This window comes from Scyliorhinus torazame, chromosome 14 (assembly GCF_047496885.1).
Source record: "Scyliorhinus torazame isolate Kashiwa2021f chromosome 14, sScyTor2.1, whole genome shotgun sequence".
Taxonomy (NCBI): Eukaryota; Metazoa; Chordata; class Chondrichthyes; order Carcharhiniformes; family Scyliorhinidae; genus Scyliorhinus; species Scyliorhinus torazame.
Window position 1 is genome coordinate 134986681 of NC_092720.1, and position 22810 is coordinate 135009490.

At 45.4% G+C, this 22810-nt stretch overlaps 1 protein-coding gene across 1 annotated transcript in view; it reads right to left on the reverse strand.

The window, feature by feature from the left end:
* crocc2 (ciliary rootlet coiled-coil, rootletin family member 2) overlaps positions 1-22810 on the reverse strand; it is a 432771-nt gene that overhangs the window by 266092 nt on the left and 143869 nt on the right. Inside the window, exons 6-8 of the mRNA XM_072474929.1 lie at positions 20896-21002; positions 14055-14220; positions 134-240 (exon numbers count right to left, since the gene is read on the reverse strand). Of these exons, the coding sequence (XP_072331030.1) occupies positions 134-240; positions 14055-14220; positions 20896-21002 (380 nt within the window). The remainder of the gene's footprint in view (positions 1-133; positions 241-14054; positions 14221-20895; positions 21003-22810) is intronic.

A 22810-nucleotide genomic window follows, 5' to 3' on the forward strand; every position in this document is an offset into this window, starting at 1 on the left:
ATTCCTATGTTCCTGTAAAGAAATTGCCAAGTGCTATGCTGAGTTAATTGAAGCTAGTCAGGAATAATCATGATTGTACTCAATCCTTGTTGTGACCATGATCCAGTTCCATCCATCATCTACCAGGACTTACCGCTCTGTCCCACTCCTCAAATCAGTGAGGTCACAGCGGACCGTGGCTACCTGCTGCCATAGTGCCAGTAGCCTGCCATGCTCACCACAAGGGCGCATGCCATAGGTCTGAAAAGGCAAGAGACAAAATAGAAAGTTTTTTTCTGATACCTTTCAACTCAAAGAATAATGAATATTGAGTATATTTGTTAACATTGGGTAAAACTATTTTTTTTTACAGTTACACCATGAAAGGTTTTCCTGAAAATAGCAGTTTTTACCTTCAAAGAGTTCCTTAGAAGAAATGGTGTGGCGCTTTTCAGTTCAATCAGTGAGTCTGTGTTTCTGTGGCAATATATACTTTTACATGCATGTTGTAAGTCTGAGGCTATGGTTACTGATGGTCGAAGCTCCAACATTCTTTCCATAACATGGCTGACCAGGAAACTCTCCCGTTCTTACTGTCTGTCTTTGGCGTATTTGTGGGCTGTATGAATGCGGCCTTGGCCATCAGGTCCTAGGGTGAGACTTGCTCTGAGGCAGGGATACTACCCACTGCGCCGCAAGACAACCTAGAAGAACACGTAAGCATCGACAACTTGGGCAACGTACTCTACCCCTCATCTGGAGGAATGACTCGATCAGGTGAAAGAGGTGGTTATATATAGTGGGGGGGGGGGGTTGGGAATATGGACGGGATCTTGCTGCTGATTGGTCAGGCAGTTGTGTTTATAATAGGTCAGTACATGTTAATATTCTTGCTTCTGATTGGTTGATTGTGCAGAATAAATGGTAACATGTTTCTTGAATAAGGATAGTCAGATGACACTGATAAGAAGGCCGCTGTCTTGGGGGAACGGTGTGGTGTTGAAAGATCTCCATGGCTTCTTTGATGAGTCCTGAATGCTAATGTATGATGGAGGAGATAAGTCTAAAGTTTCACCATTGGATGTAGTGGTTATTAAGCATAGCGTGTCTAACAACAGCTGACTTGTCTCATTCACTGCATCTTAAGTAGGTTTGATGTTTCTTGAGTCTAATGTGCACGCTGTGGCCTGTTTCCCCAATGCAGACAGCTCAACTAGTGTTTTCCACAGTGAAGCAACTGGAATCAAACATCAACAAGGCAGAGAAAACAACATTATTGACCTTCGTTTAGAATTCAACCTTCGTTGAATTCGTACATTGACTGCAGACCAGTGAAATTTCATAGTCACCATGGACCATGAAGAGTATAACAACAAAATTCTATACCTCCTAAACATGGATATCAATAAGAAACTCCTCAAAACCCTACACCTGCTACTGACAGCAAAATCAATACCAAGTCACTCTCTACACAGGAATAATGTTTTACCCGAGTGTTATAACCCGCATGAGACCTAGGGGGTTGGAGCAATTTGTCTCCCTGTGAGCCTCGTTGAGTACAGGTGGGGAGCGGGGAGCTCACGGCCAGGGTAATATCACAATCTCTAAACATTTTATTAAGACGATACAGCAAATTACAGTCATCTTGTCACACAATGGTCAGTTTTGATTTTGAGTCACTGTTCAATGTACCCATCTCAGAAGCTTGTCTTATCATCAAACAATGTTTGGAAGAAGACGTCTCCTTATCCAACAGAACTGAGATGTCACCAGATCAAATCTTCTATCAATGTGCCTAAACTCAGTATCACTCCTAGCTTGGATGTCTCAATTACATTTTTGTCATTTGGCTAGATGACAGGAGGGAATTTCATAGTTTCCTATAACACCTTTATAGTCAACATTTGAGAATTACTTTTACTGTGGCGATGCAACTATAACATTACATACCACTTCTTCATGCTCTCATCACCAAGTCGCTCACTGGCACACCAATACATCAAGTCTACTGTAAACTCAATCTCACTGACAGACATCTGAACTACCATCACCCGACTTTCTCTCTAATTGGTTTCCAACATCCTTATTAAAAGAGCCTACTCCATTCATAACAAGAAACCTCTACAACAAGAAGACACATCAATTCAATGAATTCTCTTCACACAAGGTTAACACATAACCACTTGCTACTCACTCCGTAACAATTACTTCCTGTACATTGATTCCACTTCGCATAGAGTATAACATATACTCAAGTTAATGAACATCAAAGTCCGACACAAGTCATCTAAGATGCTCCACCCCATCATTCACAACTACAAAATTAAGAAACCAACTTGCAATAAATCATGAACTTACAGCAGACCATACAATTGTGGACCTGTCTACATTGAGGAAACAGGCCACAGCCTATACATTAGACTCAAGGAACATCAGTGAATGCAGTGAATGGGACAAATCAGCTTTTGTCAAACACACTCAACTTAATAATCATGAAATCCAATTAACTCAGCCATCATGTGCCAGGGAGGCCCTGGAAATTTAAAAACACCACAATGTCTCCCAAAACAATGGCCCCAACTTTCATCAGTAACATCGAGCAACCCTTACTCAAGAAACACATTACCATCCATTCTGCACAGTCACGCAATCAGTAGCAAGAATTTCAACTTGCTCTAACCTATTACAAACACTAACGTACCTGACCAGCAGTAAGATCCTGCCCATATTCTCAACCTCCACTACCTCTTTCACCTCTTTCAGTCATTCTTCCAGGTGGCGGGCAGGGTATGCTACCTGAGACGTTGAGTTGTACCAGTTCTTCTACGGAATTCTTTCAAGATAATAACTGCTCTTTTCAAAGCAAATTTTTACACGGCATGAATGACTTATTTAAATTGTCTTATTTAATGTTATTGTTCAAACCATGAAAATCTTCAAACAACTTTTATGTCTTTGTTAAAGTCACTTTTAACAGATTTAAGAGTCCTTAAAGTGATGTCAAGATAGGAAAACACGTTAACAGGTAAAGGTGGGGAATTTTCCAATTTTGTTCTCCAGTTGGGTCCTTGTTTGCTCCTGACCCATACTGGAAATTTAGCATATGCTGGTGGAGCCATCTAAGATGGCCACCTGCAAAGGACCATGGGAATCACGGCCAACCCAGGACTAAGACAGATACAGAGCCGATGTGTATCCGAAACACAGCTAACCAGGCCTGATCGAAACCCCCGCTCGTTTGCATGTTAATGGCCCATTTTCCCAAGACAATAGAACTCCAATCAAGCAACTGGTACAGCCACAGACTGATCGGTGCCACTCCCTTTACTCAGAAAGCCCAACTGCCAAGGTCAATGACTGCTAAGGACCCGCCCAGCTACCAAGCCCAGCCCCTTTATTGGCCGAAATCAAAGAGAGTGATCAGAGCCCTGTCGAGCTATTGGGTCCAAGGTTAAGGACCGCCCCAAAGAGCTCAAAATCCCAGAGGGATAAAAGAGAGCACAGCCATGTGTTCTGTCTCTTTTGGACCTGGCCTGTGCCAAACCACTTGTAGCAGGAACAGCCAGCCAAGTTCAATACCAACGATCACTACCTGATGGATGAGCCCAGCAGAGACAGAGCCGCTTTCTTCGAAACAGCCAAGTGAAATCCAGATAAAGGCCTTATCCATTTGCACAGTGCCGGTCGCCCTGAAGTTATGTATAGGTTATTGTAGCTGATAGGTGTCGTTTAACCCGTAGTAGGTATTGTGTTTGCATGTCGAGGTAACCCTTGTGTATGTAAATAAACCATCTTTTGAACTAACTGGTTGTGTGGTCATTTGATCGATATAAGAGAAGGCTTGTGGTTCACCAACATTATCATTAATATTAGCAACAGTATTGGCGACGCTTTGGGATCGAAAACGGGCAACATTATTGGCGACTCTGGTGGGACTCGATTAGAAGTGACTTTGTCACTCCGAGGGAACCCACAAACTTTGAATCCAATTGCGAGAAAGAGAGAGAAACACAAGTGCAAGTCCAATATCGACCAAATAACTGAATTTTGGAAGTGTGTACTAACCCGCATGCGTACCTCACAGGAAGAGTAAGGTAAACGCGTTAGAATTGTGTGCAACTATCGAGGGATTGTGAGCCGGAAGATAGTTTAGGCCCTACCCGCTGTTCAAATCGTCGCCTTATTCCGCTGTCCCAAATTAAAAGTGGAGAAAGAGATAAGAGAAGTAATGGCCACTAAAGCAATGGAACGATTGATGAATCCACAGGAACCCTAGGCCGCAGCGGCCAACAGAGCAGAGCAATGCCCCATAAGGGAGGAAGGGTTAAGGAAATAATTAAAGGGGAAAGGAAGGCCCCTTTGGTCGAATTATTGTGCTAATGAGGAGTCAGGTCCAGGAAAGATACAACAACTTGGTGGGAGAACCTAAGCGTGGTCCACAAGAAAAATGTAGGGCAAGTCAGAAAGCCGATGGCAACAGTGTCCTGTTTGGCACAGTTGCGAGGCACAGAGGAGGTCGTGTAGACACTCCATAGGCAGTTAATTGAGAAGGAAGAAAAGAACGAGGGAAACAGTAACGAAAGCGAGAAGATAATTGAGCAACTCCGGGAACAGTTAGCAGCTAAGGATAAGGAAATGGACGATGTAAAACGTGCACATCAATCTTGTCTAGTTCACCTTAGTAGCTTCCAGACCCAGTACGATAAAGCCTACCAAGATACACAGCGCGCAGTCCTGGTAAGAGAGGAAACAGACAACAGTTTGCCCAGCTAACTAGCAAATGCGCAGATCTAAAAGCAGCTTTAAGAGCACTCCACAGCTCCACTAAGTAACAGAGGCATTGTACCGTTGACCATGCTAAATGCCGACAGAAGATGGAAAAGTTACAGTCGCTATTTTGAGTGCAGAATGGCTTCAGGTACACTTTTGGGCAGGATTTAGATGAGGAAGATGTTCCCGATGGGCAAGAATTAAACGAAAACGGCCAAAGATACGTAGAGGGCACGGGAAATCAAAATCGACACCCCCACGCCCCAAAAAGAAAAGCACTCGTAGCACCGACTGCACAGGCAGCACACGCCCCCACTCCCAATTCGACCCCCATGAAACCGCCATGAATCTGGTTACCACACAACGCAAGTCATCAGATCAGGATGAGCCTGATATCGTTTACATCACCCCACTATCCACAACCCAATTAAGAAAAGCTTGCACGAAAATTAGTCCATTCCAGCCTACGGCAGACCCGCACAGCTTCTTTAAGGAGGTTAACAAAAAGTTATGTACGACTGAGACGAGAGAGAGGAAGTAAAGCTAATAGTTATGAGCCTTAGCCAGTCCGTAAGATCAGCTTTGCCCGAACCCCAAAATGTAGCCAGAGGAACCCTACAGGAAATGAAAACAGCCATATTAGATGCCATTGGGTATAACAAAGGAGATCGAGTCGAGGGTTTAAATCACTGCAGGCAAAAGAAGGGAGAGCATCCGACCGCATTTGCTGGTCGCCTATGGATTAATTTTATGGCAGTTTACGGACAATTGAACACCTAAATGAGGAGGACACCACTAAATGGTCCCACACCTTAGTCTCGCAGGTCAAAAGGCTTGTGTAAACTACGACCCTGCAGACCACACACACAATGAAGTTTGGGTATTGAAACAACTCTTTAGAGCATGGGAACAAGCCCTACACCGACAGACAGATCAGGACGGGATAGAAGCAAACATGCACCCAGTTAGGACTAGCCAGGACCCAGCATGGATAAACGAGGGTAGGCATGAGGAACAGCACCCCAGAGCACAGGCACCACGAGGTTGTTACAATTGTGGCCACATGGGACATTACGCCAGCGATTGCCGACAAAACCCTCCGAACCAGCCCCGATATCAACAACCAAACCCCCCACCTAGGAACAATGTTAGGCCCATGCATAATGTTAGCACCCGTTCAGACGATTTAGGGTTTAATTCCACAGATTGGCGGTGTTCGGACTCCCCAACTTGGGTCTGTGACACACGCTGGGACAAATCAGGCAGACCAGTAGTTACAGGCACAATCCGGGGACATACAGTCGATTTCCTTTGGAACACAGGAGGATCCCGCACCACTTTAAACTCCTCCACCATGTTTCAACGTGACAAATGGCCCACCACAGACACCATCACCCTGAGTGGATTCACCGGCCACATACAGCAAAGATATATCACAGAGCCTGTACCCATTCAGATAGGGAACATTAGCACCAGACAGCTCATCGTTTTAGTTGACTTACCCCAACAGCCGAGCACATTCTAGGCATTGATTTTATGAGCTTCCATAACCTTTCGTTTGACCCAGTAAACAAATGTGTCTGGCGAATGGCCAAAACAGCTAGGGCTCCCGGGTAGGGGATTATGAAAACAGGATTTGCTCAGTAGGGGACTATTGGTTTAATCCGCAAACAATTAGTGCAGACCAGACGATTAGAGAGGTCCTCATAAAATACAAAGCTTCATTCGCACAACACAAACAAGATTGTGGGAAGATCCCAGGTACAGTAAAGATTTCAGGTCCTGATCCAAAGCCGTAAAAGCAATACGGTTTCCCACAGCAAGCCGAAGGTGAGATTTCAAAGGTTATTATCAGTTTGTTAGACCAAGGAGTTATTCGATCCGTAGCATCCACAAATAATGCCCGTAAAAAAGCCCGAAGGTTCATGGCGACTAACGATCGACTACCGAGAACGTAATAAGGAAACCCCTTTGGCAGCCTCCACTGTTGCCACGAGTCCCGCGACCATGCTCAAACAGGGAGTAAAGGCAAAGTACTCACAATGCTGGACATCAGCTTTAGGTCCATCCTGTTAGACAAGGTCTGACAGTATAAGTTTGCGTTTACATTTCAAGGGCAGCAGTACACGTGGACATGCCTCCCACAAGGATTCCATAACTCCCCCTCCATTTTCCACCGACAATTGGCCAACGGACTTTCTAAATTTTCCCGACCCGAATGCGTCATACAATATGTAGACAATCTGCTCTTGCAAAAGGACACAAAAGAGGAACACGTAGAGTTCTTATCGGAATTGCTAGGCCTACTGCAATCCATCAGATGCAAGGTCAACCCCAAAAAGGCCCAGATTTTAAAGGAAAAGATTCTTTATTTAGGCACCATCATCACCCACAGGAAGAGAGAATTTGAGCAAAACTGGATCGAGTCCATCGTTAAATTGCCCCTGCCATAAAATGCCACTGCACTCCGGTCATTCCTAAGTTTGGTAGGATATTGCAGAAATCATATGGATGGTTTTGCCACCAAAGCAGCCCCACTCTCAGAGCTCCTTAAAAATAACGCCCCATGGGAATGGCTTCTGCAGCACACAGACGCCATTGATGATTTAAAACGTGCCCTAGGCACAGCTTTACAAGTTCCAGACCCAGACTTGCCCTTTGCCATAGAAGTAGCAACCACCGACCGAACCCTATCAGCAGTACTCCTGCAAGAACGACATGATCACTTAGGACCCGTAGCCTATGCCTCAAGAGTATTGATTCACCTGAGGAAGGAGCAGCGCTCCGAAAGCTAGTGACATCGAAACAAACCTGTTGGACTTTAACCTGGTGTTGTAAGACTTCGTACTGTGCTCAAGAGTATTAGACCCCGTAGAGCAAGGATTCTCAGCCTGCGGACGGCACTTGCTTGCAGTCTTTTGGGCAGTACAGTACTTTGCATACATCACAGACCTTAACCCAGTCACGATCTTGACCGAGCACACCCCCACGCAACTATTACTAGACAGTAAATTAAAGGACGGTTCAGTCAGCCAAATCAGAGAAGCTCGCTGGACACTACTGTTACAAAGCAGGGACATTACGGTAAAACGCACCAAGATCCACACATTTCTGGCTGATAATCTCCAATATACAGGGACCCCACATGAGTGCCAGATCATAGCAGCCCAACACCACACAGGACCCTTTATCCCAAAGTCACTACATCAACGAGCAGACAGTAAGACATAGGATTCCCAAACCACAGGGAATACTTTAAAAAATTTATGTGGACAGTTCCTCCACAATCAAAAATGGAATTAGGAGTACTGGTTGTGGAATTTACGTAGAAGATGCGCAGGGACGCCCACTAGAAGAGATCTCTTTAAAATTGCCCGGCCACCTAGGTTCGCAAGCAGCAGAACTCGCAGCCATAGTCTATGTAATTCAGCACCCTGACTCTTTACCAACTCCCGCAGACACACACTCAGACAGCCTGTATGTGTAACAACAGCTTAACAGAATTCCTGCCCCTGTGGGAATCTCGAGGTTTTGTTTCAGCCAATGGAAAACCCCTACCCTCTGCCCCGTTGTTAAAGCACATTCTCAAGACAGCCTCAGATCGCACATATGGTATCATTAAAGTAAAAAGCCATCATTGCTCGTCCCCACCCGGTAATGTAAAGGCAGACGCCTTAGCCAAAGCAGGGTCACGCCATGGTCACTTCTGGCATCCACCCGAAAGCGAACTGATACACTCAGTGCAGGTTCCCCAGACCAATATTAAGGATCTATCTCAAGCCCAAAAAGCAGACAACACCCTCAAACAGGTTTTAGACGGCAACTTCCCAGCCCCCTATGATAAGTGGAAGGACTCACTGACTGTACAGGACGGCATAGTTTAAAAAAATGGAATTTATGTGGTCCCCAGCGAGGACAGAAACCAGCTCATTTACCAATTTCATGATGGACACGAACATCAGGGGATAGACAATGCCATTGCCCATTTAAGACCTTTGAGTTGGTGGCCCGATTTTAACTGACGATGTAACCCATTATGTTGAGAATTGCCTTATCTGTGCACAGAACAATCCCGAACGTTACTCAAAGAAAGAACAATTACGTCACACCCGACCTGTGAATGGCCCTTGGACAAATTTGCACCTCGATTACATTGGCCCCCTTCCCCCTTGCAAAAATGGTTTCAAGTACGTGCTGGTTGTAATCGACACCTTTACTAAATGGGTAGAAGCATTTCCCTCACGGACAAACACAGCAAAGGCCACCGCTAAGATTTTGACCCAACAGATATTCACACACAGGGGTCTCCCCCGCAGCATTGAGTCAGTTCAAGATTCCCACTTCACCAGCAGAGTCATGCAAAATGTTTTAACAATTTTTGGGATCAGGCAGAAATTCCATATAGCATATCAACCCCAATCCAGCGTCATTGTCGAGAGACTGAATCGAACTTTAAAAGCGACCATTAGGAAGATGATGCAACAGAACAATACCACGTGGGACACAGTCCTCCCATTTGCTCTCATGTTCATTCGGATCACCATTTCCAGTTCCACAGGTTTCACCCCCACACTCTCATAACCGGACGGCCCATGAAGGGTATTGAATATTTATTAGGCCTCGATTTGGCAAGGCCTACAGTAACCGCCCTCACCCACGAAAAAGCAGTCCAACACATTACAGAAAACATTAAAGCGGCACAACTCGCTGCAGCTGTCCAATTAGGTGCTAGAAGGAAGCAGAGTAAAGCCTGCTTCAACAAAACCGTCCACCCCATAGAGTACATTACAACCCCAGTTCTTTCCTCTCCCCCAAATGTGCAGGACCCTACTCCATTTTCGACAAAGTGAGCCCCTCCGTGTACAAGATAACGTACCCCAATGGTAAAACTGGTTGGTTCCACATCAACCAACTCAAAGTCTACGGATCCCAATGTAGCCACCCCCACCACATCTCTCTGGCAATAGGAGACTATTCCGCCCCGCCCATCGACAACCTAGTCCAACCCCTATGCCAACCCTCCCCCATTTATCCCTTGTCCATGCCCACAGACCCGAACTTGTCTCCGCCCACAGGTACGGACTTTCACCTTGAACTTGACTCCGATGACAGCGAGAGCCTCCCGGATTTGATTACTATCCCTGAACACTGGCACGATCTCTCTGCCTCCAGTCACCCCAGCCCCCGGAACCACGACTTAGGTATCTTTGACCCCATATATGCCCTCCCCCAGTCACCGCCACAGCCACCGCCCGACCACAGTAACTTGCCCTCCACTCCCACCGCCCCTACGCCTCACGACATAAACGCCCTTCTTTGACACCGCGACAACTGTTGCAGACTAGTAAGGCACGATGATTCGGATTATCCGACGGCCCACGCGACCAAGGCACAGAAACGGCGGACACGAGTCTGGCAACCGGGAGATGGTGATGATTCAGATACTGACTCTCGTTTCAGTAATACTTTTACAACACTATTTGGTACAGAACCCTGAGGTGTCCAGATGATGAGAAAGAGACACCTCCTAAGTATTAAGGTGTCCAGTTTCTGATGGACCCTGCCCGCCTCTTTCCTTCTTCTTTTTTCTACTACATGGTTTTAATTCATGTTGCCCGACACACAAAATTACTCTTCTGATTCAAGGGTACGATACCCAATGTCAGTTAAAGGCACAGGTTTGTAGAGAAACAGATCACTGTTCTCCCAGTCTTTATGACACATTTCCACACGACTACAAACTCTTACCGTCCACCCAGGTCACCCAGGTAGGGAGTAACGGCACTGATCCCCACCCTACCTGAGGACCCCAAATGCATCCGGTCAGTTAAGCTCGGGTAGTGAAGTAACGGCACTAACCCCCGCCCTACCTGGGGATTCCACCCATTTTTATCCTGCAGCAGCCCACACGCACCTCATGTTCCCGTCACTTCATACGGGAGTGGTTCTCTACACTCTGTATTGCCTTTGGCAGGCCTTAGTTTCACCTCCTCTGCTCTCCCTTTGATTGTGGGTTAAAGAATGCATTTTGCCACGTTCTGTACTCTCACCCCTTCTTTCCTTTACCTTCCGCGACCCCCTGGTCGCTCCCCACCTGCTATTTACACATATGACACAATTGGTTGCTATACTCGTTGCTACCCGTGAACTACCTTTGAACCCTGGGACGAAACTCTATAAAACTGTCCGCCCTGAAATTCGGCTGGTTAACATAAGCCTCAACCACCACTGGTTGCAAGTAAAAAGACTAGTCGGAGAAATTGTCCACCCACTCCCCTCATCGACCACAAGCTGCGAGAGTCTCTGTACGTTAAAAATTTGCCTTTCTTGTCTCTCAAAATGGTATTTAAAAATTTTAAAAATGAGGGAGTCACACATGGTGACAATCATAACGGGTAATTGGAGTAAGGAGAGAAAGACTAATAAAACGAGATATTAACCAAAGATAATAACAGATAACAACAGATTGGGGGCAGCACGGTAGCCTTGTGGATAGCACAATTGCTTCACAGCTCCAGGGTCCCAGGTTCGATTCCAGCTTGGGTCACTGTCTGTGCGGAGTCTGCACATCCTCCCCGTGTGTGCGTGGGTTTCCTCCGGGTGCTCCGGTTTCCTCCCACAGTCCAAAGATGTGCAGGTTAGGTGGATTGGCCATGATAAATTGCCCTTAGTGTCCAAAATTGCCCTTAGTGTTGGATGGGGTTACTGGGTTATGGGGATAGGGTGGCGGTGTTGACCTTGGGTAGGGTGCTCTTTCCAAGAGCCGGTGCAGACTTGATGGGCCGAATGGCCCCCTTCTGCACTGTAAATTCTATGATAAAATTCTATGATACTATGCTTGCACCCCCAGGATCACCCGGAAAACAGAAAACACAGGATGAAGCAAGGACTGCTGACATGCGTTTGGATCTTCGCTGGACTTCTGCAACTGCGCGCGCAACAGACTGTTGTTACAAACCCCACACCAGCCCCGAACTCTACCACACAACAGGCCACCACCAGCCCGGACACTACACCACACATAAAGACAGACATCAAAACCCCCACTTGGTGCGAAAACATTGCCAAATGGAACCCCCTTTCATACATAGTAGAGGCCCTTCTAGTAATTGCAATAATCTGCAGTGTCATTCAGACACTTTGACTCTGTAAATGGCGAGCAAAAGCCTCCCACTCCCCGATATATACAGTCCGGTCCCCCTTCTTTGGAATTCAACAAAATTAAACGCATGTATTAATCGCTGCTAAGAATAAACCATGTACCTCTCTTTAACTTTATTAGGATTAAGTATAAATGTGATGCTGCTGTTTTAAATTTTGTACTGTATATACATTCTTTGATATCCACCAGCAGCATGAGAGTAGCTTAGATAGTGTTAGCTAGAGATCAACTGTGCAGATAAATTAAATGTTTTATAGTGACCTGAATTATAGTGACCGTTAAAGATGAATTAATTTATGGATGTATTAATGAAATATTCGGAAAATGTCCCAAACTATAAGATAGAGTAGAGTAGAACCTTGCCTTGACCAAGGGTGGCCGGGCCACCAAGGATGAACAGGGATCAATAGTGCAATCCACCACGCTTCGTGTTCAGGATCAAGAGGATGGGATGTAGCCATCTAAGATGGTCCCCTGCAAAGGACCATGGGAATTATGGCCAACCCAGGACTCAGACAGATACAGAGCCGATGTGTATCCGAAACACAGGTAACCAGGCCTGATCGAAACCCCCCGCTCGTTTGCATTTTAATGGCCCATTTTCCCAGGACAATAGAACTCCAATCAAGAAACCGGTACAGCCACAGACTGATCGGTGCCACTCCCTTTACTCAGAGAGCCCAACTGCCAAGGTCAATGACCGCTAAGGACCTGCCCAGCTACCAAGGCACCCGCCCCTTTATTGGCCGAAATCAAAGAGAGTGATCAAAGCCCTGTCGAACTATTGGGTCCAAGGTTAAGGACCGCCCCAAAGAGCTCAAAATCCCAGAGGGATAAAAGAGAGCACACCCATGTGTTCTGTCTCTTTTGGATCTGGCCTGTGCCAAACCAATTGTAGCAGGAACAGCCAGCCAAGTTCAAGACCAACGATCGCTACCTGATGGATGAGCCCAGCAGAGACAGAGCCACTTTCTTCGAACCAGCCAAGTGAAATCCAGATAAAGGCCTTATCCATTTACACAGGTCGCCCTGAAGTTAAGTATAGGTTATTGTAGCTGATAGGTGTAGTTTAACTCGTAGTAGATATTGTGTTTGCATGTCGAGGTAACCCTTGTGTATTTAAATAAACCATCTTTTGAACTAACTAACTGGTTGTGTGGTCATTTGATCAATATAATAGAAGGCTTGTGGTTCACCAACATTATCATTAATATTAGCAACAGTATTGGCGACGCTGTTGGGATCGAAAATGTGCAACGCTGGGTCTGATGTCCTGACTCCCACCAGCAACATATAGAGTCCCTGATGGCTATGGGTCCAGAGTACAAAAATGCTGTGAAGTGACACCTAAGAGACAATTTTACAAATATGCGCTCCCTGCAAGGAGCCTCAAACAATGTGGGTGGATGTTGGGAAATCACAGGCGCATTCCCAATAAATAACACTTCTGCAGGGAACCTTTTGCTCAAAAAATTGAAAAGCTCTTAAATTGTAGCTTCATTAAAACGACCCACAAGATTATTCATAGGTTTTTATTGTTTGTTTTGTCTCTACACACACGTTTTCCTTGGGAAGAGTGAAGAAATGTTGGAAGGCTTAACAACCAAATGTGGGTGTGAAAGAGTGGCAAGGGGGAGAACTGAAAATATTTTCTTGTTGTAGCAAGAAGAATACTGAAGACATAATCATAGATTATCATAGAATTTACAGTCCAAAAGGAGGCCATTCGGCCCATCGAGTCTGCACCGGCTCTTGGAAAGAGCACCCTACCCAAGGTCAACGCCTCCACCCTATCCCCATAACTCAGTAACCCCACCCAACACTAAGGGCAATTTTGGACACTAAGTGCAATTTATCATGGCCAATCCACCTAACCTGCACATCTTTGGACTGTGGTGGAAAAGTCAAGGTAAAGATTTTCCTGCATTGTCCGACTGTGACACTGGCACTGGGAACAGGGAACTGTTCCATTTGCCAGGGCTAACATCCATCACTACAATGGGCGCAAAAAAAAACCAGACAGAGATAAACAATCAGGAAAGAACTAGCTTGGGATCACACTATAGGTCCTCATGTTACAAGATAGTCCACCAGGGTTGTGTAGAAATAAACAACACTGACTAACTCAAGAGCAAATACCTACCTCCTGTTCCCACCGCGCTGTCATTTCTCTGTGCTCCAGTTCATTCCTTGCTTTGCCGAAATCAACTGTGATCTTGCGGATATCCTCACCAAGCCTCTGGTTGGCTGTGTTGGCCTGTTCCAGTTGCTCCCGCAACATGCCATTGACCTGGGTCAGGCTGCTGCTTCTGTTTCAGAGAGATTAGACCCGGTCACATTCTGTACTCATCCTGGCATTCTGATTCTGATTTGTTCCAGTTACCCTTCCTCTTCGTTTCACTTTGAATTTCTAGTCTCATTGTCTAGTTTAAGTTTGCTGATATTAGCTATGTATTTGCCCTGTGTGTGCAGGGTTATTCTTTTATAGGTCCTCAATTTTCATCATCCTCCCTTCCATTCTCTTCAATTCTTTGTCCATGTTTTAAAATTTTGCTCTTTTGAAGTTATAAACATGCCTCCTAGTTTTTTTTAGTAGAATTGTTTCCCAGACCATATTAAATTTGATCATTCAGCACTGTGAATTAGATTTCCTGTTTATTGTCTAGGTAATTTATAAATACTGAGTCAAACTAAGTACCGCCTCTCATTATAATGACTCAGTGTTCAGCTGTTAACAGAGGCTGCTGGCTGGCATGTCTGCTTTTTACTCACAAGGAAAGCCAATTAATGATGAAGATCAATTCATTCACTCTGTCCTTTCCACTCAGTCTTCCAATTATTTTCCATTATGGCTGAATAAAGACATTTTGTCGAAGCTTTTCATCTTGCACTCATTAGGACAATTGCAAGAACATCAATGTCAGGGGTAACAACAAATTCATACTGCATGAGAAGAGACTGCTGATTGCTTGGCAAGTGGGCTCTGATTGGTAGAGGCCTTGCCGTGGAAAATGCACTAGTTACTGGTGACTGACAGTGTGGTGCATTTCTGTTTACTAGAAGCTACTTCTATCAATACAGAGGGCCTTGTTCTTAGCAGACAGAAAGAACATGTACACACATTGCACCTGTTTCAGCTAAACAAACTAAGAGATAATCATTTGCTAGTTCATTCCTCAGGGCAAAGACTGGACCAATAAGAGTCAAGCAGCTTGGCTTAAATTTTCAAACAATGCTTGGTAATTAACTATCAGTTCCAAGACTTTTGTCCTGATGAGTATGGAGGACAGAGTTTGGTAATTGTAAAATTCATGATTTTGCTAAAGTTAAAGATTGTTAACTGTGCTGGGTTATGGATGGGAAGGGTAGTTACTTTTCTGCTGACTCATGAAAGGAGGTGGTTGGCATACATGCTGGATAGTGGAACGGGATGCTTGCCTTCATGTTTCTGAGGTTAAGCAAAGCAGAGTGCAAGAATAGGGTTAGATGCACTCAGTATAACCATTTCAATTCCTTGGTACTAAAACATTTTTTAATTTACACCAACATTATTATTTAGAATGGACTGCCAAAACAAAGACACACTTCTTGTACTGCACAATTATAATGTTCTAAGAAACAGCCTTTGACCCAGAAGCAATACAATAAAGAAAATTTGTAATATTTAAAATGTTTGTGGAATCTTTATTTCTTTGAAAATATTTGAAAAGAACTTTAGAATTTGCATCAATTATAAAGTGATCAATTGTAATTTTCATTGATAATAAGAGGGAAGAACAGAGAAGGCACATTTACAAGGATCTGTGTGTGTAATACAATTAAACAGCACAGAACGCCTACTGCAAGGTTAGAAAAGGAATTGTGAATTGGACAATTTTATTGCTGCTGAGTTTTGACAGAGTTTACCAGACTGTTGAATGGGGTTAATTAAAGAGATGGAATAAAGGAGTCTCTGGGGAATCCGTGACATCAAGACTGTTATGAACCTAGCTGAGGAGGTTCTACAGGAGTGCACTATTTGGGTGGTGACTATCTCCGGAGACCTCAGATCGAATATGGCTGCTAATGAATATGACTCAAGGGCCGATTTAATTGAGTGGGAAAAAGTGAGAGTTTCTGGGCGGGATTCTCCGTTGACAGACACGGATATCGTAATTGGCGATCGGGCGGAGAATCACTTCCGCGCCCAAATCAGGGGTGCCGCCAATTTGATGCTGGTTTCTGAGTCTCTGCCCTCTCCGAAATGGCGTCATTGCGTTGCGTGTCACACGCCATTGGAAAGGCGTTGGCGCATCATCGGAAGCCCCTCCCCCGATGCTCCGCCCGTGATGGGCCGAGTTCCCGACGGGACGGAACACTTATGCTATTTTCTTTCATTGACCCCGCGTGGTGGCTGCAGACTGTGTCCAGCGCCGTCACAGTCGGGGGGGGGAGCCGTGTCGCTAGCCAGGGGGGCTTCGGTTAGGGCTGGAGGGACTGATCGGGGTGGTCCAGGGGTTACTGGGAATCATTTTTTGGCAGGCTGGGTCCGCAAGCGGCAACTGACCCGGCCATTCTCCATTCTCCAGCCATTTTTGGCGTGGGAGCCGGGCGTGGCTGCTAGCCCCCCCAATGGTCCTGGAATAGCTGCAGCTGTTGCGCCACTTTTTCTGGAGTAAAACGCCACTGTACCCATGCCGGCGTCAGCACTTGGTCTGGAAATTGGAGAATCCAGCCCCCTATATACCAGCGGCTGGGTTTAAGAATTTTGGAAGTGCACATGGCATCACATGTCTGTGGGGAGTGATATGGATGGCTGTGTAAGAGGTATCTTTGTTGTGCTGACTATTTAAAATTAAATTTAACTTTATATTTAAAATATAATTTGCCTGTTAATGTTCATGCTTAATATGCATTGGGTTCCAATTCATAATAAAATAAAAACTATAAAAAGTGGGATCTTGTTGGTGATTATCTCATTTGGAGGTTATTCATAAAATTTGATTATTTTGACGTATGGTTCCTCCACAGGAAAAGTAACAATTAAATGTAATCCCGTTTACTATAGAAATAGAATGCATTCACATTCCAAAAGTTTTAATATCTTTTAAGTTACTTTGAAAGTGCAGTTACTGCTGTCATGCCACTTTTTCTACAAGACTCTACAATAACCGAAGTGAGGGCGGAGTGAGGCAAGGTGGTGGCGTAATGATATTGTTACTGGACTAGTAATCCATAGACCCAGCGTAATACTCTAGGGATCTAGGTTCGAATCCCACCATGGCAGATGGCAAAATTTGAATTCAATAAAAACCTGGAATTAAAAAGTCGATTGTCACAAAAAAAAAACATCTGGTTCACTAATGCCCTTTAGGGAAGAAGAAAATATGGCCTACATATGACTCCCGATCTGCAGAAATGTGGTTGATTATTTAAAAAGATGCCCTCTGAAATGGCTTCGCGCTCAGTTGAAGGGCAATTAGGGGTGGGTAATAAATGTTGGCCCAGCCAGCGATGCCCATATGCCATGAACAATTTTTTTTTTTTAAAGTGTGGTGAATGAATTAGTTAATTGTTTTCTGCCAGTCCTATCAACCCTGCTGTTCCTCGAATTATACAGTGGGATCTTTTAATCTGAACAAACTTTGACAATTTGTTTGAAAGGTGACACTTCTTACAATGCAGCACTCCCTCGGTGCAAGCTCATGTTATCAGGTCCTTTCTAGTTCAGAAGAGTGCTTCCATGTAGCCCAAACTGACACAATGTTAAGTTATAATACATTTACCAGATAATTATGGGGTGAAAGCTAAAAATGAAAGGGGGCAGAACGAAATTCAAAGATTTTTAGATTTCCATGTGATTTTTAGAAAAATGCTTCTACAAGTGTGCAACAAGGGTTGTAACTCAAATCCGAGACGAGTCTCGGCTGGTAGGTAAAAATTAGGACAGCAGGCAGGCACATACTGGTACAGTCAACTCCAGCTAAACACGAATCTCAATCCAACAGCTGTGTATTAAACCACTTCCCACTCACTGCCATCAGGCAGGCCCCAGAGCCAAGCGCAACACTGGAGCAGAAACTCTGAGCCAAGTAGAAAATATTCTCGAGTGGCCAGATTCAAACGCCACCTGCAGCCAGGTGTCACCCACACAGGATAGCACTGGTTTTAAGTTAGTGAATGTTACAAATACTCAGCTTACAAAGTTTTATGTTTTTGGGACTGTCTGTTTGATTTGTAAATGGAGTACTGAAAGAGGGGGTTCATATGACTTGCACCGAACACCACTTGACAACAAGCCTGGTGGTGCACTGCTATGGGGACAGTGAAGCTGATTTACTGGGAAGGCCGCACAGAGCCTTCACGCCTGTAAACAATGACCGGAACAACTGTGCTGACAGTCGGTAGACTGGCAGGGCTGAATTTTCAGAGTCGGACAGATGTTAAAAATGAAAGGCGGGCCTGGATGTGGAAGTCCATAGAATCAATAGAATTCCTACAGTGCAGAAGGAGGCTATTTGGCCCATCAGTTCTGCACCGATCCTCCAAAAGAGCACCTTACCTAGACCCACTACCCCACCCTATCCTCTGTAACCCCATAAACCCACCAAATCTGCACATCTTTGGGTACTAAGGGGCTATTTAGCGTGGTCAATCCACATAACCTGCACATCTTTGGACTGTGGGAGGAAACCGGAGCACCCGGAGGAAATCCATGCAGATACAGGAAGAACGTGTAAACAACACACAGTCATCTAAAGCCTGAATCAAACCCTGCTCCCTGGTGCTGTGAGTCCTGCCTACCAATTCTGACCAATCCAATTTTCTGCCATTAGGGGAAAGAGGATCGGTTGTGATTCTCAGGAGACACAGGAGGGAAACTTGAGCTTAGCAGGGCCATGTGAACTCAGAGCTGAGATCAAACAGACCCCATTTTGGCTGTTGCAAGGGCCTCAACCTGCAGTGTGTCAGGCTCATTTGCAAGTCAGATAAGATTGGTATAACACGATTGCAGGGGTGGTCTGTAACAAGGGAGGTCAGACACTGGGACTGGATGGGATAGTGGGTCAGACATTGTCCCCTCACATTCTGGGACTGGGTGGGTCAGTGGGTCAGTCTCTGTCCTTTCACACTCTGGGACTGGGTGGGACAGTGGGTCAGGCACTGTCCTTTCACACTCTGGGACTGGGTGGGACAGTGGGTCAGACACTGTCCTGTCACACTCTGGGACTGGGTGGGGCAATGAGTCAGACACTGTCCTGTCACACTCTGGGACTGGGTGGGTCAGTGAGTCAGACACTGTCCTGTCACACTCTGGGACTGGGTGGGACAGTGAGTCAGACACTGTCCTGTCACACTCTGGGACTGGGTGGGACAGTGGGTCAGACACTGTCCTTTCACACTCTGGGACTGGGTGGGTCAGTGAGTCAGACGCTGTCCTGTCACACTCTGGGACTGGGTGGGACAGTGGGTCAGACAGTGTCCTTTCACACTCTGGGACTGGGTGGGACAGTGGGTCAGACACTGTCCTTTCACACTCTGGGACTGGGTGGGACAGTGGGTCAGACACTGTCCTTTCACACTCTGGGACTGGGTGGGTCAGTGAGTCAGACGCTGTCCTTTCACAATCTGGGATTGGGTGCTACAGTGGTCCACATCTTCCTTTGTTTTGACTGCAATGGCATTCAATGGCATTACCATCACTGAATCCCCCACTATCAATATCCTGGGGTTACCACTGAACAAAAACTGAACTGGACTTTCCACATAAATACTGTGTCCATAAAAGCAGGTCAAAGGCTAGGAATCCTGCTGTGAGTAACTCACCTCCCCAAAGCCAGTCCACCATCTACAAGCCAGAAGTCAAGAAAGTGATTAAATACTTTCCACTCGCTGGATGAGTGCAGCTCCAACAACAAGAAGTTCAACAACATCCAGGACAAAGCAACCCGCTTGATTGCTACCCCTTACACAAAGATTCAATCCGTCTACTACTGACAAACAGTGGTAGTCGTGTGTACCATCTGTAAGATGGAATGCAGGAACTTACCAAGATTAGACTTAGAGAACACCTTCCAAACCCACAACCACTACCATCTAGAAGAACAAGGGCATCAAATACCTGGGAATTCCACCACTTGGAAGATCCCCTTCCAAGTTGCCCACCATCCTGACTTGGAAATGTATCACTATTCCTTCACATTCACTGGGTTCAAAATCCTGAAATTCCCTCCCTAACAGCACTCTGTGTATACCTACACCACGGGGACTGCAGCGGTTCAAGAAGGCAGCTCACCACCACCTTCTGAAGGGCAACTAGGGATGGGTAATAAATGCTGGCCTAGCCAGAGATGTCCCCATCCAGTAAGTATATTTACAAAAATACAAATTTGGAGGAATTGTTGTAAAGGGATTCAAAGATACCTAGGTGAATGAGGTTTGGCTTGGTCAATCCAACTTCTTCCCGGTATGGGAACATCATGCTATATTGCCTCAAAATCAATTCTGATCTGTCAGTAAGTGGAATAAAAGCGACAGTAGCAACATGGATAGAATACTGGTTGAATAATAGGAAGCAGAGATTAATGGTTAATGCATATTTTTTGGGCGGGGGAAACGTTTGTATTGGAGTTCCAGGGGTTAGAATTGCTTTTCGTGGTAAATATTTATTAATGATCTAGATCTTAGTGTGCAGGGGACAATATCAACATTTTCAAATGACACAAAACTGGAAAGCATTGTGAACTGTAAAGTGGACAGTGCAGAACTTCAAAAGGACATCTCACCTGGCAATTGAAGTTCAATGTGGAGAAGAGTGAGGTGATGCATTTTGGTAAGAAGATCAAGGAGGGACAATATAAAATAAGTGCTACAGTTATTAAGGGGTGCAGGATCAGAGGGACCTGGGTGTATATGTGCATAGAACATTGAAGGTAGCAGGATGAGTGGAGCGAGCAGATAATAAAGCATACAGTTTCCTGGGCTTCAGAACAAACGTTGCTCACCTCTGCTGCTCCTCCTCCAGGCGAATGAGGGTGGTCTCCAGTTCAGTGCTGTGCTCATACTCTGTCCTCCTCAAGCGAGATTCTGTTGTTTCTAAGCGGGTCTGTAACTGAAATTAAGGATAGCGCCTAACACAGAGACTACACAAGTATGGGTTTGGTAATCATGTTACTTTTGTATTAATGAGTGCGGCAGAGGCAAGAAGAGCTCTGCAGTTGGATGATACCTCAATGGAAAACCGCTAACCTAAATATACATAATACATGTGTGGCTTTTGTGTTGCTCTTTGCCTCAATCCATTGCTGTTCAACAAGACCACCTCTCATTCTCAACTCCAATGATAGGCCCAACCTGCTCAACCTTTCCTCACAAGAAATCTGTGAGAATATCACAGCTATACTGCGAGAGGACACCTCAGAGGGCAGTGAGGCTATATGGGTAGAGATCAGGAATAAGAAGGGTGCAGTCACAATGTTGGGGTATACTAAAGGCCTCCCAACAGCCAGCGGGAGATAGAGGAGCAGATAGGTAGACAGATTTTGGAAAAGAGTAAAAACAACAGGGTTGTGGTGATGGGAGACTTCAACTTCCCCAATATTGACTGGGACTCACTTAGTGCCAGGGGCTTAGACAGGGCGGAGTTTGTAAGGAGCATCCAGGAGGGCTTCTTAAAACAATATGTAGACAGTCCAACTAGGGAAGGGGCGGTACTGGACCTGGTATTGGGGAATGAGCCCGGCCAGGTGGTAGATGTTTCAGTAGGGGAGCATTTCGGTAACAGTGACCACAATTCAGTAAGTTTTAAAGTACTGGTGGACAAGGATAAGAGTGGTCCGAGGATGAATGTGCTAAATTGGGGGAAGGCTAATTATAACAATATTAGGCGGGAACTGAAGAACATAGATTGGGGGCGGATGTTTGAGGGCAAATCAACATCTGACATGTGGGAGGCTTTCAAGTGTCAGTTGAAAGGAATACAGGACAGGCATGTTCCTGTGAGGAAGAAAGATAAATACGGCAATTTTCGGGAACCTTGGATGACGAGTGATATTGTAGGCCTCGTCAAAAAGAAAAAGGAGGCATTTGTCAGGGCTAAAAGGCTGGGAACAGACGAAGCCTGTGTGGCATATAAGGAAAGTAGGAAGGAACTTAAGCAAGGAGTCAGGAGGGCTAGAAGGGGTCATGAAAAGTCATTGGCAAATAGGGTTAAGGAAAATCCCAAGGCTTTTTACACGTACATAAAAAGCAAGAGGGTAGCCAGGGAAAGGGTTGGCCCACTGAAGGATAGGCAAGGGAATCTATGTGTGGAGCCAGAGGAAATGGGCGAGGTACTAAATGAATACTTTGCATCAGTATTCACCAAAGAGAAGGAATTGGTAGATGTTGAGTCTGGAGAAGGGGGTGTAGATAGCCTGGGTCACATTGTGATCCAAAAAGACGAGGTGTTGGGTGTCTTAAAAAATATTAAGGTAGATAAGTCCCCAGGGCCTGATGGGATCTACCCCAGAATACTGAAGGAGGCTGGAGAGGAAATTGCTGAGGCCTTGACAGAAATCTTTGGATCCTCGCTGTCTTCAGGGGATGTCCCGGAGGACTGGAGAATAGCCAATGTTGTTCCTCTGTTTAAGAAGGATAGCAAGGATAATCCCGGGAACTACAGGCCGGTGAGCCTTACTTCAGTGGTAGGGAAATTACTGGAGAGAATTCTTCGAGACAGGATCTACTCCCATTTGGAAGCAAATGGACGTATTAGTGAGAGGCAGCACGGTTTTGTGAAGGGGAGGTCGTGTCTCACTAACTTGATAGAGTTTTTCGAGGAGGTCACTAAGATGATTGATGCAGGTAGGGCAGTAGATGTTGTCTATATGGACTTCAGTAAGGCCTTTGACAAGGTCCCTCATGGTAGACTAGTACAAA